The following is a 19322-nucleotide window of genomic DNA, read 5'->3' as shown; positions in this document are numbered from 1 at the left end:
GGCTCCCTGGTGTGGGGTTGAACCACACAGATGCCACCCCTGGTCCCCTGGGGGGGGGTAGACCACACAGGTGCTGCCTCCGTGATCCCCTGGGGGGTGGACCACACAGATGCCACCCACACACACACACACACACACGTTTCCGGCCCAGCAGGTCTGGGAATGTGAATCAAATTATTTCCAGGTGGTATTGGTGCTGCTGGGGGGCAGGGAAGTTGGAGGCTGGTCTGGGGGCTGTCTTCCATGCCGTGACCCCCCCGGGGTGGAGCTGACACAGGCTGGCTGGGTCCAGCGTCAGGGTCAGGGCTCAGGAGGTGGGTAAGGGCGAGGCTGCAGGGACACGGCTCAGCCGACACCAGGAGGATCTGAGGTGCCGGGGGGCTTGTGTGAGAGCGGGCCCCCTCGCAGCAGCCCGTCAGCGTCCCCGCCTCCGCGTCCAGCCGGCCTCAGGTCCCCGTGAGGCGCCTCCACCTGGAGAAGCCAGCGCCCAGGCCTGCCCTGCTCTGTCTGCACTGAGGCTGCGCCCTTCAGAGCCCCGCAGGGCTCACAGCAGGAGGGGCAGCTCAGGGGGTGACCTGGGGGCCGGCTCTCTGCCCTGTGCCCGGGGACGACACGGAGGCTGGAAAGCGGCATTTTGATGACCTTGAGCAATTCCCGAGGCTTCCTTCCAGGATGGCCCTGATGGGTCCACGTGATGTGGCAGGTGCCGTCAAGCGTACCTTGGACGGGCTCGGTGCTAACACAGCCCAGATCAGCTGAGCGTGAGTGCAGGCCGCCTGCCGGGGTTTATGGCTGTTGCCCGTTCACTGCCACTGCTGCAGCGTCCGAGTGACTGAGCGTTTATGATGGACCCAAGTCCACAAGCGCATCATAAATAATCAGTGCGGGACTGACCCCACCCACCTGCTGCCGGCCTGGCGGTGCCCCTGCTGGGAAGGACTGACCTGCTGCCCAAAGCAGAGAGTTCCCCATGCAGGGGGAGGTGACCTGGACCCCACAGCTGCACCCCACTGACCCGCCACCGGCCACCACAGGCTCCCAGCACCCCTGGACCTGTTTCTGGCATTTCCAGAAACAGGTCAGTCATGGCTCAGTTTTCTGCCTTCTGCATGCCTCTAGAACCTTGTCTACTACATGCATTTTGTCCCAGTTTTACTCAAAGTCACTTGTATTTTACTAAAGCGTAAAACCCTTGGGAAGGGCGTGTGCTCTGGTCAGGCGCAACTGAGTAAGACCTCACTCTGATTTATCTATTGTTTTAAATCACCACGCAGACTACCGAGTCTCCTCAGGGTGAAACGTGAAAATAATAACATTCTGAGAAGCAAAGAAAAACCGTCTAGTTTCTTGGGCTTCCCTAGGTCTGAACTGCAGGTGAAGGAGCCTCTGACTCCCGTGCCCCCAGATGTGTGCACAGCCAGAGAAGCCAAGGTGTGAAAGGCACGAGGGGCAGGAGTGAAAGCAGGGCACAGACGATGCCCGGGGGCCCTCAGCCCCACGGCTCTGCTCCCCTCACCGCCATAGCCCTGGTGTGTGCTGGCCCAGCCATGGGATGCTCACCCGTGAAGCTTGCTGTAGAGCAGAGGGCTTCCCAGACCTGGCAGCTCAGAGTCCCCCAGGCGCTGGCGGGCGAATAATGACCCCCAAAGACGCCACACTAACCCCAGAATCCACGTCACTGGACGTGGCAAAGGGGCATTACAGGTGCAGGTGGAGTTTGTAACTAATCAGCTAACCTGAAGCCGGGACGTGATCCCGGATCCCCTGGGCGGACCCACTGGAAGCCCAGGGTCCCTGAACGTGGAGGAGGGAGGCTGAGAAGACTTACGGCTGTGTTGGCTTTTTGATGGAGGAAGGGGCCACGAGCCACGGAGTGTGGCACGGAGTGGGCAACGTGCGGGCCCCGGGCTCCCCGTGCGGCTTAGGACTCACTCTGGGGGCACTCTTGGGTTAACCCCGCGTTAATACTCAGCTCCTCTTAGGTGGGCTGTAGTGCACGTGCTTCTGTTTGCTGGGGTCTGGGCTGCCGAGGGCGAGGAGGGCCCCTTCACGCATGCCTGGCCACACCGTGGCACTTGTCAGCTGGGGGTGGTTCAGGACCACGGACAGCGTTGGCCCCGCCTGGGACTGGAGCTTAGCGGGACGTGTTCCCAGCAGGATACAAGGACACACACGGTCTCCTTGAGTGAGGCCGCGGGGCTGGGGGCTGGAAGCAAGCCCGTGTATCCAGTGCCCAGCGCCGTAGAGCTGACCTCTGGCTGTCGGAGGAGGGCGGGTGGAGGTGAGTGGGCTTGAGAATGGGCAGGTCTTGTCTGAAGGAAGGACCGGGCATGAGTGAGGACGGCCTTCCCCTGGAGGCAGTCGAAACCTGCGTGATAATCGGCCTTTTTGATCATTCCTGACACATTCGACTGAGAAAGTCTGTAAGAATAAAGGCAGGGCTTCTGAGCCAAGCCTGGGAAGAGGCGGCCTCGCTGCTGGCTTTCCCGCCGCAGCTCCCTGGCCTTTGAGAGCGGGATGGGCCGTGCTTCTGTGACGAGTCTCTGCATTGGGTGGCCCGAACATCGGTCGAGACGGACCCACACCCCCGAGATTCCCCGTCACGTGCAGCACACCAGACCCTCCCCGTGACTCCAGAGCTCTAGGTAAAGAAAGGGACTTCTATGGGGCGGGGCCTCATGGCAGAGAACGCAGTCTGCTTTTCCTTGGAGATCGGCCCTGCCTGCAGGTTCCCAAGCTCGCGTGGCACGAGACCCCTCGGCTGTGGGGTGTGGCTGGGCCTTCCCAGATGCCCCCCTACCGCTGGCCTGGCTGTCGGCACCCCAGTTGTTTGCCCGTGGAGTCGCCGGGTACAGTGCCTGGCCCGCCGCAGGGCCCAGGAGGCAGACGGCGGGCTGTCCCCCATCTGGGGAAGCGCGTGGACTGCAGTGTCGGCGCTGGGCTGTGCCGCGAGCTGGTCTGGAGGGCGCGACAGCGTCGGGAGCCGCGACCGCGGGCCTCGGGTCAGGCGAGTGTGTGCTGGCGTGGTCGGGCTCCGGCACAGGCAGGGCCCTCCCTGCCACCCGGCCCCGCCCTCGGCCGCCCCCCCACCGCCGTGCAGCTTAGGACGCCTGTCCTGCCGCTTCTGTCTGTGCCGGGTGAGCAGCGGGGCCAGCGGGACCCACAGTGCAGGCAGGGAGGACAGGAGCGCGCAGGTGGCCCGCACCCAGCCCGGGCAGGCCTGCTCCTGCCTGAAGGGAGCTGTGCTGCAGGACACGAGGCCCCGAGGTGGGCATCGACAGGGGGCAGGTCCCCCCCACCTCCACTCCCGGACGCAGCGAGGCGGACGCTCGGCCACAGGGGCTGAGTTGTGTGGGGCAGCTCATCCCACCTCTTCCCGAGACGAAGCACCCAGGGTGGGTGGATGGAAAAGGCCCACGGCCGGGGCCCGCTCCCTGGGGCAGCGGGGACTCGGGCAGCGGAAGCCCCGGGGCTTGGCGGAGCCTCTCATAGGGTTTTGGCTCTGAGACGGGCCTGGGATCTGGGGCGTCGGGTTCTGGAGGCAGCCACTCCGCACACCCCTAGGGGCTGCCGGGTCTGATCCGCTGGGCATCGTCAGACACTGCGCTCCCCCCGTAAGGGGGGCAGTGCCGCCACCCAAGCTGAGGCACTGTGGCGAACAGGACAACAACAGCCACGAGACGCTCTTGGAGAAACGTGGCGCCATTCGTCCTGGTCCTCAGGGGCAGCTCCTTTCTGGGGAGAGTTGGAAAGCAGCTGCTTCAGCACTCCAGGCGAGGGCAGCTCGGAGACACCAGACAGCCGGCAGGTCGGCGGGCCCACGCGGCTCACGCTCTGACCGGCTCGGCGGCGGTTTCTAGCCTGCGGCCCGGCTGGGCGTTTGCAGAGCCCATCCCGCGGCGCTGGGCAAGTATGGCCTGAAGCCACGTCCCTGTGGGAGGGGCTTCAGGCACCTGCGAAGTCACCGGAGTCTGGAAACTGCTCCTGTCCTCCCGCCACCGACGGAGGCCCTTGCCCAAGGTCACTGGAATCGGCACCGTTGCCCCCGGGGACATCGGGGATCTGGGGATCTGGGGTCTCAGAGCACAAGCAGCCCACGTGGCCCTTAGGGCACGAATGTCCACCGTGAGGGTCCCCTGGGCCCCGGAGGTGCCAGGGAAGGGCCAGGCCGGGTCTGAGGTGGCCCCGGTGCTCCCGGACCCCCACCCAGAGACCTACGTGTTGGGGGTTCCAGGCCTCGCAGCCCGGGGTGAGCTGGCCAGGAGGGCAATGTAGGCCACAAAGGTGGTCGGCAGCAGCAGGGGGCTGACAGCCTTCCAGGTCGCCTGCCAGTAGAGGCCGGACCGCGCACGGTCATCCACGCTATGTCGTCACAGAACCTGCCACAGAGACACTCAGACCTGCCACGGGCTCAGATCCCCCAGCCGCTCGACCAGTAGCCTCTGTCCTGCCACACAGATGGAGCCCACGGGGCCGCCCCACCTCCACTCTGACCTTTGCCCCACATCTTCCTGAGTGGCCCCCGGACCAGGCAAACTTCTGGGGTCCTGATGAGGACCCAACCCCAGGTCAATGTGTGGGGAAGGCCAGAGGGGCAGGTCAGCCTGGCCCAGGGAACGGCAGGACCCGTGGATTTGGCCCTGGGGGCAGGGAGCTCCGGCTCTGTGAGGGGTAGAGAACCCTCTGCCGGCCCGCTGTGGGAGGGAAGGCGGCACCTGACCCGGGCCCCCAGGATGGGGACGGAAGCCCAGGATGTGCAGCAGCCGCTGCAGACCCAGGAGGAGGTATCAGCCACCCAGGAGCCCACCCTCCTGGGGCCCCTCCCCTTCCTGTCCCCCCCCCAGGCCACTCCTCACGGCTCCTGAGGGTCCCCTTCTGAGACCCACAACCCGTTGAGTCCAGGGCCTCACTGTTCCCCCCTCATCACCACGGACCACTGCCTCTTACTCCGGTGTCGCGAGGCGGGCAGCATCCCTCTGGGGACAAGCCTGCTGTCCCAGTGCCCACAGAGCAGCATGGAGGCCCTGGCATTTGGGGCCTCTCAGATCTCCTAGAGGCACAACGTCCAGGGTCATCTGGGCAGGGCTACGGTCAGGGTGACAGGTGTGAGTCCAGGCGTGAGTGGCCATGAGGGAGACAGATGTGAGTGCAGGTGTGAGTGACAGGTGCGCCGCAGGCCCGGGCCAGGTGTGGATGGGCAGGACCAGTGTGGGGCCTCCTCAGAGGCCTCCAGGACGGTGGGGCTTGGAACCCTGGGTGTCCACCTGTCCTTGGACTTTAGGAGTCCCCCCGCGTGGCTGGGGACTGGTCGTTTTGTCTCTAGCGTCCCCACAGCCCGGCGGGTGGGTCCCAGGGGTGCATCTGTGGACGGGTTTGTTTGGGGAGGGAACTCAGATGGTCCGTGTCATCCCGCAGCTGTCCAGGAGACCGGCTGCCCGATGCCCACACGTGTGTACTTGGGGACGCTTGGAGCAGAGGGGCGGGACCCCTGGAAGCTGACTCACCGTTTCATCCCATAAACATAAATGACACCAGCCACCTCGGAGAACGTGAAGAGGTTCAGGTCCAGGGAAGTGACGTAGCGGTCAAAGGTCTCGAGCCAGTAGTTTCCCGCCCGCAGCGTGAAGCAGGCGGGCCAGCCCTGGACCCAGCCCCCATGTTCAGGCGTCTCCCCTTGTCCACTCCCCCCAGCATGTCCCCCTGCACCTAGGGAGCTGGAGGACGTGCTCGGATGGAGTGACCTCCGTGGGCAGTGTGGGACGGGGTCCCCTCCCTGAGCCTCAGCTCCCCTGTGACGATCCTTGAGGCACTGAGCCAGCGCTGCGGGGTCAGGGCCCTCGAGCCCTCATGGACATCGGGCAGAGTGGACAGAGGGTAGAGGCAGCAGGGCAGTGAGGACAAGCCCTGCAGGGAGGGCCTCCTTGGGGACCCATCTGGGCGTGGCCTTCAAGTCCAGGAGTGGTGTGACGACGCTTTCCGTGTTCCTGAGCGTGGACGTCAGGCCCAGGCTGAACAGCATCACTGAGAAGAGCATGGCCCAAACGGGGGCCCCCGGCACGTGGGGGCGCCTGCGTGATGACGACGGAGGCCAGGCCTGTGCCCGGCACGTGGGGGCACCTGCGTGACGACGACGGAGGCCAGGCCTGTGCCCGGGGCGCTCTGCAACGCGGCGCATCCGCACCGGGGCACGCGTGCGCACCAGCCCCCTCCTGCGTCGGGCTGTTTACAACAAACCACAGGTGCGCCTCTGAAGGAAGGGGGCCTGTGCCCCTAAACCCCCTGCAGCAGGCGCCGTGGGGCCTGGGGGCCTTGGGCTCAGGAGCCCATCCGACCACTGTCCCAAGGTCCTGCCCCCCGACTGCCCCCGGCCTGCTGTCCCTGTCCCGCATCAGCTGGCCCCGTGCGTGTCTCCTCCAGGCACAGCCTGGCTCCGTGGCTACGCTCAGGCCCCTCTCCCTCGGCTCTGGGCACCCACAACTCCCACTCTCGGGTCAGCCTGGATCCCCGACTGCTGGGCAGGGCCCGTCAGACCTGCTGCATTTAGGCCGTGGGGTTTTCTAGGAGCTCAGAGAAGCAAGGCACAGGGTCAGCCCCGATCCCTTCACTGCTGACCCCGGCTCAACACCTGCAGCCACCTGCAGCCTGGCCGCAGCCCCTGCGGTACCTTATCCAGGAAGTCCTCCAGGCAGCAGGCCTCCAGGGGGAGCCCGCCACCCGCTCGGGCCAGGTGGAGTCAAGGTGCGCGAGGGCAGCCGCGTAGTCCTCCCTGGAGATGCTCTGGTCGGGGAGATCGAAGGCGTTGACGAGGCAGCGGATGTTTCTGCAGGGTGGCCGATGGGGGGAGCAGATGCCCTAGGGGCGGGCCCTGGGAGGCCCGGCCTCGTGCACACACGGGGGACAGAGGCTGCAGCCTCGGGGCCCGGATACAAATGGACCTGCCGCTCCCTGCCTCCCCGACTCAAGGGCCCGATGGCCCTGGGGGTGGCGCTCCTAGAGCTGCTGCGGTGGGGCTGTGGGGGGGCAGCTCTCCTCGTGCCTCCACGTCTGTCTCAGGGCTCAAGGCTCAGACTCCACAGGGCTTCCACGTTTGCGAATTCTCCTGCTCGCTAGAAGGAACTTGTCACCTTGCATCCAGTCCCCACACCATCCCGAGGGCATTTGCGGACGTGTCCAGAGTGGCTGACGCGCCCGTTCCCGCCAGGCCCCCGGGACGCTCTGCCCTCTCATCTGCAGAGCTGTAGACAAGCCTCTCCCAGGCTGGCTGCGGCCGCGGTTTTCGCATCTTTGTGCTTTTTGTCAGTGATTTTGCTGTTTAAGTGCTGTCCAGTGTCCCAGGTGCAACAAGGAGACGGGGATGAGCTGCTGTCCCGCGGGGGTGACGCTGCAGCCTCTCTGGAACATTCCAAGAGGCGCACTTGCTCAGCAGTGCCCGGAGCGCCTGGCGGCTGCCCTTCATCCCCCAGCACAGCCGAGCAGGGTCAGGACAGGCGTCCCCCCACGCTCTGCTGACACGGCCACCGTTCCGCTGGCCGTCCGGGGCCGTGGGGACGTTCAGCAGTGCCCAACGGGCAGGCTTGTGCCCCTCTGACGGGCTCCAACCGCTAAACCATATCTGGAGGCCGCCAGGCCGTCCGTCTAACGTGGTAACTTCAAGGGTGGGGGCATTCTAACAGCATCAGCTCCCGGGGCTGTTGTGACAAACGACGTCAGCCTGGGGAGTCTTAAAATAACAGGGATTCATCCTTTCCCAGCTCTGCAGCCAGCCGTCCAAGATCAAGGTGTGGGCAGGGCTGCGCTCCCTCCGGAGGCTACAGGAGAGGGTCCTTCCTGCCTCTTCTAGCCCCTGGGGCCCAGGTGTCCCCGGGCTTGTGGCCACGTCCCTCCAGCCTCTGCCTCTGTGGTCACCCGGCCTTCTCCTCCGTGTCTGTGTGTCCCCCTTCTGTCTCTTATCAGGACACCAGCCATTGGATTGGGGACCCACCCTGTCCAGGACAACCTCACCTTAACCAGACATCTCTGCAAGGACCCTGCTTCTGGGTCAGGTCCCATTCCAGGTTCTGGGTGGACCCTCCACCCCACTGCTCTGGGGAAACAGAAGGTCATCTGGGGGATCCCCACGTGGGGGCTGAGCTCAGGGCCGCCTCGCCCCAGAGCCCGAGGGCACCGTGCTCCCCCGTCCAGTCAGCGCCCGTGGTCGCTGGCCGCCTTGAACCCCAGGACAGAGAAGACAGTAATGGGCACACAGAGGGAGGTCATGCCGTTGACCAGGGCGATGGTCACCGCGTCCCTCTTACAGTTGTTCCTGGGCAGACACGCGTGTCATCAGGGCCCCCGGGGGCCGCCTGTGCTCGACCTGGAGCACGGTGCACTGCTGTGCTCTGAGGACAGCTCCGACCTCTCCCCGCCGACACCCTCCCGGGGGCCCGGCTCACACTCACCCCGTGGTCCCCCCCCCCCCCCCCGCCCCCCCCCCCCCCCGCCTGTCCCCACGGACAGCCACCTGGAGGTAGGTTTAAGCGCGTCACTGCCGGCGCCGAGTGGCTTTTGGCCCGCGGTCGTGCCTGGTGCCAGGGCCAGCCCGTCCATAAAGGGGCGTGGGCCTGGCGTCTATTTTAAGTAACAAGGAGGTAGACACAGGCAGTATTTCTGCGTTTATGGCCACATGCGTCACACACAGGCAGCCCCTGGTTATGGCCTTGTTCCGGGGTTTGATGACCCAGGTTCTCTGCCTGCAGCCGCTCCGGAACTTGCTGGAAGCTGCCCCAGAGGGCCCCAACCTCCCGGCCCTTGGGGGATGACTCAGTAATTACCAGATCTTGACAATCTGTTCTTCTCAGAAGCTCACACCAGATCACCCTCCGTCCCCGGCCGCAGGTCACGGCAAAGAAATGCGTGGTGTGTCTCTCTGAAGCCTGGCTCCCTGCCCCCAGCCCGGCCCTCCCTGGGCGGGTTGTAACTTGCAAAAGTGATGTGTCCTCCGAAGGCCAGGGACAGAGAAAAGAGTATCTGGGTGGCTGCATCCAGCCACACCCGGGGGCTCTGCAGGACCTGCATCTGCAAGGAGATAGGGGCCCGAGATCAGACAAGCTGCCCTGGCCCAGTGCCTCCTGTTCTGGAATGTTCCCAGCGCCCCTGGGACTTCTCCCACGAGCAGTGCCACCTACTCAGGCCCTAAGAAGAGTTTGGGGCCGCACGCGAGGAGCAGTTGACATGGCCAACTCCGGCTGCCTGTTCGTGATGCGTAATGGCCCCCCGGGTCCCAGCCACACGAGACGTGTGGCCCTGAGCGCTAGGCGCACCGCCCTCTCGGGCTGGGAGTCAAGGCTGAGCAGCTCGGACTCAGGGTGTGTACTGCTCCCCTCAGGCCCGGGGTTCTGAGGATTTGAGGGCCCGATGGGGCCCCCGTGCACACAGTGCCTGATGTTTCTGCTGCTAGACCGGGCAAACCTCCACCTGCTTGCGTACCAGGGGCCTGTCCCTCCCCCGGGCAGGGCTCTGCCTGGGAGGCTGCGGGGTGAGCCGGGCAGCCCCTGGGGTCCCGGGGATGCTGGGCCCCGGAGACTGTGGAACGGCCCAGTGGTCCTCGCCTGGTGGGGCTGCACTGTTGGGTGAGGGCCCCAGGGGTGGGACGTGTGGGTCCCCAGCCGGCCTCCCCCCTGAACCCCCATTTCATAGCGGTCCCCATGTTCCAGACCGAGTCCTCCTCTGCTCCCTCCCCTCCAAACCTGACCCCTGGGATCCCAGGCTGCCCCTCCTTGTGACCACACCTCTGCTCCCACAGCCAGGGGTTGGGACGAGCTGGGCTGGGCAGGGGCCCCGGCTCGCGTGCTTCCAGAGCCCGGACCCCTGGGGGCTTGGATTCGGGACCCACTTACGTCGGGCGCGAATAGGTAGGTCCATCCTTCGGTCGCCCCAGGCAGGGTGAGTCCTCTGATGAGGAAAACCGAGAGGAGCAGGTGCGGGAACGAGGCCACGAAAATTGCCTGGAAAAGGCCGGCTGTCCGTCTTCTCAGTGTGTCTGTTCCGCGTGAACCCTCGAGAGGGGTGGGTGTACCGAGATGCTTGGGCCCACTGCCACGTCACCCATGGGATCCGGGAGGCGATGGTGGGGTGTGCGCTCCAGTCAAGCTTGCGGCGTTTGGGGGCCCCCCTGAAGCCCATACGTGGACCCCGCTGAGGAGGACGATGGCCTCCCCAGGGTGGGCGGACTCCCCCTCGCCCACAGTCAGGCCCCTCTTCCTTCCACGCTGAGGCCCCCAGCTCGCTTCTCAGGGTCCCTGGGGCCACACACCTGCCCACACCTTCTCCCGCAGAAGGACCAGCCCCCAATTCTTTCAGCGTTGAGGAGGGGTCTGCACACACGGCATCTGCGAGTGGACGCCCTTCCCTCCTGACCCCCAGACCCCAGTGCAGACACTGGGGAACTACCCAGCGCATCTTCAGGGACTTTCAGGGCAGGATTATTCGGGGTCTCTGGCTGGCTTGTTGCGACTGACGGCTGCTTCCGAACTTCCAGGCCCGTCAAGCTTGGAGCCCCTCACGGGAGAGTCACCATCACCCTCACATGGTAACCGAGGAAGAGCACAGGCACACACGCGCACCCGGACCTGCAAACCCCCGTGACCACGGATCGGGAGACCTGGGAAATGCACAGGATTGCGCCACAGGCGTTCAAAGGACAGACATATAACATAGTAGACTTATCCAAGCCCCGAAGGAAGAGAGGGCGGGAAGCTCTGTGCTGGGTGCAGCTTGAGAGGCAGGCTTGGGGGCTTAGGCTCCGGCTCCCCTGGTCCTTATTGCGTGGAGACCAGGTAGCAATCAGTATGTTTTTTCTCATTGTCTACGTCTCTTTAAAAGATAATCCTGTTTGAAACAAAAATGCTGAGAATGCAGGAGTTTCCTGGCGGTCTAGTGGTTAGACTTGGCACTTTGGTCATGGAACGAAGATCCCACAAGCCGTGCAGGGCAGCCAAAAAAAAAAAAAAAAAAAGTGCTGAGAATGAGCTTGCTGCTTATAACACATTGCAAGTCAAATGTATGACAACAGTGTGGGCACTGTGGGGAGGGAGGGTGACGCTGAGAGCTTCCTCTGTGCAGTGGCACAGCGTTGCCTGGAGACAGACCATGATGCTGCAACCCCGGATTCAACCACCGAGTTGCTACTAATGAGCAAAGCACATAGAGTGGGATCAAAAAATATTCAGCAGAAGAGTGAAACAGGAGCACAGAACAGAGGGGACAAGCAGGAAAGAAGTACGAGATGACAAGCTAAACCAAACCAGATAAAAAAGGCAGGGGGGCTTCCCTGGTGGCGCAGCGGTTAAGAATCCGCCTGCCGATGCAGGGGCACGGGTTCGAGCCCTGGTCCGGGAAGATCCCACATGCCGCGGAGCAACTAAACCTGTGAGCCACAACTACTGAGCCTGTGCGCCGCAACTACTGAAGCCCGCGCACCTAGAGCCCGCGCTCTGCAACGAGAGAAGCCCCCGCAATGAGAGGCCCACGCACCTCAAGGAAGAGTAGCCCCCACTCGCGGCAACTAGAGAAAGCCCACATGCAGCAACAAAGACCCAACGCAGCCAATTAAAAAAAAAAAAAAAAGGCAGGGATTGTCAGACTGGATAAAAAACAAGACCACCTACATGCTGTCTACAAGAATGACACCTCAAACAAAAAGGCCCAGAGGGATGAAAAGAAAAAAATTGGAAACAGTGCACTATGTTGACTTAGTCAGCAAAGGCTGGGGCAGCTCCTCTAACATCCCAGTGCACTTGGAGCCGACGGTCGCCAGGCTAAGGAGCTTCACCTCACGGTGACAAAGGCCTCAGTTCTCCGGGGACACGTGACAGAGCTGAAGTTGCGCCCCTCCTCGCCGAGCCTCTGAACCCCAGAGTCCAGCAATGGTGGAAATGGGGAGGGGTCCTCTGGGGCTGGTGGGAGCGGGGTCTGGCGTGTGGGCTCTCACCTTCCCAGTGGTCTCAGTGCCTCTGATGACACACAGGTACACCATGGCCCAGGAGGCCGTCAAGCAGACCCGCAGCCAGCACTGGACAGAGCCACTGTCGTTGGTGTCGGCCGTGACGTTTAGTGTCTGCCGGTACCGGAAGAGGCTCACAGCGCTGCTGTCCCGGCACTCCAGCCTGTAGCCAGCCCGTGCAGTCATGGGCTGGCCATAGCCTGCAGATGACCTGGGCACACCGGGCGGGACCGCTGCCACCCTGAGTGAGGGGCAGGGAGGCTAACTGCCAGTGGCCTCTGTGGCCGACACGGGGAGCCTCCCAGCCCAGCCCCTTGGCCTGAGCACCCAGGGCCAGCCTCGTCCAGCACGTGCCGAGCACAAGTTTCCATCAGCCAGAGGCAGGAAGGGAAAGAGATCAACCCAGCTTGACGAGCGAGCTTGAAAACCATGACTGTTTCCCACATCTGGGAGGTGTCCCCCGATGACGCCCTTGGCTGGGGTCTCCACCTAAGGACTTAGTTCAGGGAGCGCAGCGCCTGTGCCTCACCCTGCTGTCGCCAAGCACATGAGCAGCTGCGAGGGCCTGGGTGCTCCTCAGTGAAGGAACAGGGCGTCCGGGGCCCTGGGTCCCGCAGTGAGCAGGCAACAGCAGGGGTAACGAGACCCGGTCTCAAGGTGTCGGCCGAGGCTGGGCTTCCCCCCCGAGAGCAGTGCCCGTGTGGTTGAGGTCCAGCGGGCAGGCACTGCAGGGCAGCGGGTTGGGAGGAGCTGGGGAGGTACCACAGCACCCATGCCAGGACCGTGTCGCAGTGCATGCTGGCCAGGACCACGTCGCAGCGCATGCCGGCCAGGACCGCGTCGCAGCGCGTGCCGGCCAGGACAGATGTGACGAAGCCGCTGAGCCCTGCGGGCTCCAGCCACGGTCAGCGTCCCCCTCCTGGCTGCCCCGTTGCAGACCGTCCTCAAGCACATCCCACAGTTCTGCTCCCTACATCGCCCCAAAGGGCTCCCACTGTCTGCCCGCTGGCCTGCAGCTGGCTGCGTCCGCCCGCGGGCAACCCGTCACCTTCCCGGCCACGTGGTGCTCTCCGGGCTGGGCCGCGTTTGGCTCTCCACCAGCCTCAGGCTGCTTCCAGGTGGGGCTTTCAGATGGCCTGCAGCCACCAGGTGTGTCACAGGCCTGGACGGTGGTGCTCGGATCCCTTAGTGTGGCACCCGCCTCGAGGGTACACGGGGAGCTGGGCCTGCCCTCGCCTGGTCTCCCCTGGCCACGGGGAGCTGGGTCTGCCCTCGCCTGGTCTCCCCTGGCGCCTGAGCTTCCCTTAGTGCAGCGCCCGCCTCGAGGGTACGTGGGGAGCTGGGTCTGCCCTCGCCTGGCCTCCCCTGGCGCCTGAGCTTCCCTTAGTGCAGCGCCCGCCTCGAGGGTACACGGGGAGCTGGGCCTGCCCTCGCCTGGTCTCCCCTGGCGCCTGAGCTTTGGGGATAGGCGGGCTCAGCACTCTGCACGCGTGAGCTGGGCGATACGGGACAGCCTGCTGCTGCGCCGGGGCCGGCCCGCCGCCTCTGCCACCACACCCGGCATCCAGTCCTCCCACAGGGACGCCGCTGCCCAGGCCCCTGCGTCCTTACATCAGGGCACCTCCCGTGTCTGCAGGTTCAAAACCACTGGATATGCACTGGAGTGATGATCAAACACCCATGAAACGCGCATGGCACTCGTAAATGCAGCCCCCCGCCCCGCTGCCCCAGCAGAGAGGTGCCCAGGTAGGGCGAGATGGCCATCCACACCCGAGGCTGCCCCTGCGCAGGCGCTGGCCAATGGTGAGCTCGATGTGGAAGCGGCTGCCCTCGAAGGCCGGGCGATGAGGTAGGGGATGAGGAAGGTGTCTGAAAAGAGGCGGCGGTCAGCCAGCGGCGCCGTCTGCCCGGCCAGGCCTCGGGCCAGAGGACGACACGGGTGAGGGAGAAGCGCTTGTGGCTGCCCGAGGGGAGGATAGGGGACCCCCATGTCAGGGGGTTGCCATTGTTTTAAATGACTTGGTGTCACCCCACCATCTGGTGCTTTATTGGTGGTTTTCATCCACGGACAGGCTGCGTTGTTCTCCCTGAGGCCCTGTGACCCCTGGTTCCGGGGCTCCTGAGTCGGGGAGCCGGTCTGCTCACGTGGAGCCTCGGAGTAGGAGACACCCCAGACGGTCTCCCAAGCTTCGCCCTGAGTTGGCGCAGGAACCTGTCTCTTTAACCCTTCACCCCAGTCCAGACGCTGGGATGTGGACCCAGCGGTGGCAGAAAAGGTCGCTGAGGCCCCCAGGACGGAGCACGCACTGACCGATGCCAGAGCCCGAGGGAAGGGCAGGCAGAGATGGCGGCGGCCCTTCTGCGCCGTGTGCCCCCGTGGACAAGGTGGGTGCCGCGAGGTGGCAGGGCCTGGCCTCCCCGAACCCACAGACCTGCCAGGCCTGCTGGGGAGACCCCGGTTCCCCACTGGATGCTCCCACGCTGTCGGGAGGGCCACTAACTCCCCAGCACGGAGTCGGCGATGTTGGCGTCTCGCCTGAGGGCCCTTCCCTCCGGGTCCCCGCCAGCCGCGCGCTTCAGACCGGCATGTGTGGGCACGTCGATGCTCCAGGACCGACGGCAGCTGCCCCCAGCCCCCGCACAGGTCTAGGTGACCCCACGGAGCGGCTCAGCGTCAGCCCCTGGCCAACGAGGTCGGTCGGCTGCGTCCTCCCCACACTGTCTGCAGGAAGCCTGGATTCAGCTTCCAAGAGCCACTTGCACGCCCCACAGGCCCCTGTGTTCTTCACCAGCACAGCCTCCGTCTGGCTTTTCGTGTCACAATCCGGTGTTTGGAGGCTGAGTTGGGGCCCTGGAGGGAGCAGGTGGCCACGGAGCCCTCAGCCCACGTTGGCCTCTGACGGGACTCCAGGGCCAGCGCTTGGGGCAAACAGTGCTTATCAGTGTCTTCTGCGTAGCAGCCGCATTAGAGGAGAAAGTTAAACTCGAAGGACTCAGCCTCAGTGGAGGCGCCGGACGCCCCCGGGGTGCGAGGGCATCTGTGGGCTGGGACTCGGAGCTAGACGGGTGTGGACAAAACCCAGGTCACCCAGGGAGCCCCTGGGGGGAGGGGCCGGTCACAGGGCCAGGGCCCGGGGCACAGACGGAGGGCCCCTCCTCCCTGCCCACCCCGTCTCCACGCTGCACTGTGGGGTCTCCTGCAGGCGGGCCTCCCAGCCACCCTTAGGCCTCGGGCCGCACGGCTGCAGCGTGGCGAGGACTGACGTGGAATGGCCACACGGGCAGGGACCGAGTCCTAGGTACATGACCCGCTGTCTAGGAAGGGCTGCAGCCTCCGGGCTAACCAGACCTTGGCCCCCTTCCCCCTCCCCCCTGCTCTGAGGGGGAAACCCCGGCCGGACGGGCCCAGGAGGGGGCCTTAGGGGTGACTGAGGTCAGCATGACTGGGCCCACCCAGAGGAAATATCCGGGGAGGGCGGGGGTTTCTCCTGGGGCTGAGTCGCCGCACTGGGGGAGAAGGGAACAAGAGGCATTTCTGTGACCACGTGGGGAGCAGCGTCCACCCTGTGCATCCGATGCCTCTCAACCCCAACGGGACTGCCATGGGGACAGGAACTCAGATCGCAAACCAGGCTGGGGCGCTGGGGGCGGGGCGCAGAGGGCTCCACGTCCAGCGTGGGCACCTGCCTCCCTCAGCTCACACAGTAAGTTCATTTCTACTAGATCTGAAGGAGGGAGGAGAGTTGGTCCACCATCAGGTGGACCTCAGCGCAGAGTCCACAAGATCCGTGATGCTGGGATGAAGTAAGACAAGCGTATTTGGTCCTCATCCCGAAAAGAAATGCATTTCGGAGCTCAGAGCTCCCAAGACCCTCAGCGTCTCGCGGGTGACGGGAGAGAGAAGCAGCATCTGCGGTCCGTGAGAAGCCCTTTAACCTTACCTGGGCTCATGCCAATGAGGTATAACCCCTGGAGGATGGAGCCGGTGGCCAGAGGCCCTGACCACGCCCACCAGGGAGACCGAGTTAATCCCCAGTCAGTGGCCAGGGGTCCCATCGAAAACCCTGCCCGGCGGGGCTTCTGAGTGGGTGACACTCAAGGCACAGGAAGGTGGCCCCTGCGGAGGCGGGGTCTCCGTGCCCCTCCCTGCGCCTCGCCCTTCACGCCTCTTCCATGTGGCGATTCTGAGTTGTGTAACCTGTGAGCCTAAGTGTTTTCCTGAGTCCTGGGGGCCATTCTAGCCAATTATTGAGCCTTAGGAGGGGTCGTGGGACCCCTTGAATTTGTAGCCAAGTTGGACAGAAGCTGTGGGTCACCTGGGGACCCGCTGCTCCAGATTGGCATCTGAGGGGGGCATCTTGTGGGTGAGCCCTTGGCCTGTGGGGTCAGGCGGTGTCAGGGTGGGGTGAGGTTGTGGGGCACCCCGTCGGTGTCCACTGAGAACTGGAGACCCGGTCGGTGTGGGGAAAACCTCACACATTTTGTGCCACAGCCCTGAGAGCAGAAGGGGCTCCAACGAGCTGGTGACGTGGAGCATGCAGCCCCGTCGGGGGGGCCCGCTGTGCACGGCAGCCCGCTGGTGGATCTCGGAGAGCCCCCCCCTCACCCCGCGCTCCACCAGCCCGGGGGTGCTGGGTGCAGCACACACCAGGCCAATCCGCTAAGAAACTGTGGGGAAAAAGAAGGTTCCGGTCGGAACAGCACCAATAGCCCGGGTTGCCTAAGATCTTTACGGAGAGAATCACACGAGGACAGAAAGGAGAGTGACACGCTGTGTGTGTGTGCGTGTGTGGAGGGGTGACGCGTCGCTGGGGGGACTGCTTCCCAAACCCACCTAGACAGTCGACACCAGGCCAGACACCCGGGCTGGTGCCTCTGTGTCTCTGGTTCACGCAGAAGAGTGACGGCAAAGGCGTCTGAAGGAAGCGCAAGCCGAGAGGATCACCGCTGGACGCCAGGGCTCCTTAAAAGCCCGCACGACTTAACTGTGCCGCTTCCGGTGCCAGAGTCCGCAGACCTCCAGGGACACGGAAGTCCGGGCGGGCAGAAATCGCAGCCTCTCGATGGGGGACCCCGTCCGTGTGTCTCCCTGGGGTGAACCCCGAGCCGCAGCCCGTGTCGGAGCCCCGCGGTCGGCGGCCGGAGTCACCGCCGGGCCTTTGTGCCTCTACCGTCGTCTGACTTAAAGAACAGCTCGCTGCGGAGTGGCGTCTGTGTGACAGGATCCCTGGCCATCTCTGTCTGGATGCTCTGCTCAGTTCTGTCCCAGCGTTGCCTGACGCTTCCAGAGCGGGGGCAGAACACTGGGGTGGGGAGTCTGTGCAAGTCGGGGTGAGGCACCGTCTGCTTCTTGCCTCTCCCTCATCTTGGGAGTCAGCAGAGGTGCTCAGGGCAGGAGAAAAGGGCCTCTCGCAGCGTGAGAAGCTTAAGTATCTCACGACGCTGCAGCGAGAGCTTCCACGTCTGAAAACAGAGGCGACAGGAGTGTCTCAAAGCCCTGGCGCGGCCGCCCCGAGGGCCTCACTGTCTGGACCGCGGGGAGACGGACCTCGCAGGAAAGGGCTTCCCAGGCCCCCGGCTCCGGCAGCTCTGAACAGCGAGTAAGGTTGTGGGCAGTGAAACGTTTGCAGACGTCAGATCCCCTGCGTACGGAGCGTCGCCGAGGCCCTGACCTGACGCAAAGGGCGCCGAGAGGCCCCCGCGAGCCCCGGGTCGGGTCTGCCGCCTGTGCTTCTGCAGTTCCCGAGGGGCCCGCATCAGAGAGGCGCTGGCCAGGAGACCCGGGGCCCAGGCGCCCGCCCGACCCCAAACCGCGGGAGCTCTGGCATCTCTGGGGCAGCTGTTACAGGGGTACCTGCACTTTCAAACTCTCCTGCATGCCCTGTATCGTCTCACAATCAGGAAACAAAGACTTTATAAAGACGCAGCGTCCTTGTGACCAGGAAGCCGGCAGGCGGCGCTCACGTGAGGTCTGCTTGCCCACCGTCCACTGCCCCCCATCTCGCGAGGAGGGCTGGCTGTCCACCCCTGAAAGGGCAAGGATGCCTCCCCGTGACCAGAAGACGGGGCGTGAGTGTCACCAGCTCAGCCTTTCCCGTCTCCTGGGCCCTGAAAGAGACACGCCCCAAATTTCCCACCAGAGACCAACTCAGGCGGGAAGGTCTGCAGGTGCTGGGGAACCGCCGGTCTCGCAGGGGCAGAGGAGCCTCAGTTCAGAACCCACATGAGGACGAGCCTGCCTGAAAACCCCCGCCCTGAGCCTGGGGACAAAACGGGCCACGTCCGTCCCCAAAGGCAGTGGTCCGGCCAGCCTGCGGCCTCATGTCCCCAAGAGCAAGCGTGACACCGAGAGAAGGCCCTCGAGCGAGAAGCAGCCCAGCCGAGCCTCTCGGGCTCCAGCCCATGGGCTCTGCTGCTGGGACCCCGAGCAGAGCCCTGCGCTCGCGCTCTGGGGCGCTGTCAGCAAGGCCGCAGCGCCTGCAGAGGGGGCCTGGGCCCTGACCGCCGCAAGCCCGGACGGGCAGCCTAGTGAACAGCACCGCAAACCTGAGGCCACCGGGCCTCAGAGGGACAAATCCCCCGGGGGCGGCAGGTCCCTAACACCCTGGAGGCCGCGGGTGGGGACGGATGTGGAGGGTGCGCGGCTCACCTCCCCCGTAGGTCTGGCACAGGTACGGGGACCTCCAGAGGTTGCCCAGGCCCACGGCAAACCCGACGCAGCTCAGGCGGCACTGGAGCTTGTTGTCCCACTTGGGCCGCTCGTCCCCACCAGCTTCCACAGGTGGGTCCGGCTCCAGCGTGCCCGCCATGCCCACCACCTGCTCCTGGCCGCAGCCCGGGGCCTCCACTGGGGATGGGAAGCCGCAAGCCGGCTCCCCTGCAGGTGTGATTTTTCATGATTTAGAGGAAAACCAGTGGAGCCGGTTAATTGGTAACAACCCCCCGCCCGCCACAACTGCGTGCTCCCGCCCCCCGCTGGCTCCCGCCCGATGCCAACAGCCCACAGCTGCTGCCACCACCAGCACGAGGACCTCAAGGATTCCAAGGCTGGGGCACCTTTAGTTGTTTTTATAAAATTTTACTTTTAATTAACTTCGTGAGATAATTGCAGACTTGCACGTTGCCGTGAGGAGCAGTACCAAGTGCCCACGCTCCCAGCCCCCCAGTGGAGACGTCCTGCAAACATCTCGCCAACGCCACAGCGGACATGTCCGTCCCCGAGGGTCCCTCTGTCCCCTGTGTGGCCGCACCCCTGGCGGCCTGCATCTGCACTGCATCGCTATAGATTCGTCATCTCAGGCACCCTGTATAAACCGTGTGACCGTGGGGTTGGCCTCAGTCT

General features: G+C 64.5%; 1 protein-coding gene across 1 annotated transcript; it reads right to left on the bottom strand.

Annotated features, from left to right (window-relative positions):
* Window positions 1-156: 156 nt before the first annotated feature.
* LOC113630179 (sodium-dependent neutral amino acid transporter B(0)AT3-like) lies at window positions 157-19098 on the bottom strand. The gene is given in 20 exon segments (XM_027125371.1): window positions 157-3342; window positions 3954-4104; window positions 4219-4241; window positions 4244-4336; window positions 4339-4379; window positions 5505-5641; window positions 5870-6068; window positions 6116-6159; window positions 6665-6708; window positions 6711-6820; window positions 8165-8308; window positions 8948-9054; window positions 9876-9983; window positions 11969-12136; window positions 12657-12720; window positions 12722-12811; window positions 13719-13749; window positions 13752-13820; window positions 13823-13849; window positions 18630-19098. Coding segments are annotated over 20 exon segments (2511 nt in total). The 5' UTR covers window positions 18790-19098; the 3' UTR covers window positions 157-2641.
* Window positions 19099-19322: the final 224 nt, after the last annotated feature.

This window comes from Aethalodelphis obliquidens, unplaced genomic scaffold (assembly GCF_003676395.1).
Source record: "Aethalodelphis obliquidens isolate GAN/ISIS:26980383/991018 unplaced genomic scaffold, ASM367639v1 scaffold29, whole genome shotgun sequence".
Taxonomy (NCBI): domain Eukaryota; kingdom Metazoa; phylum Chordata; class Mammalia; order Artiodactyla; family Delphinidae; genus Aethalodelphis; species Aethalodelphis obliquidens.
Note: the sequence above shows the minus strand (reverse complement) of the source record. Positions and strands in the feature narration are given on the sequence as shown.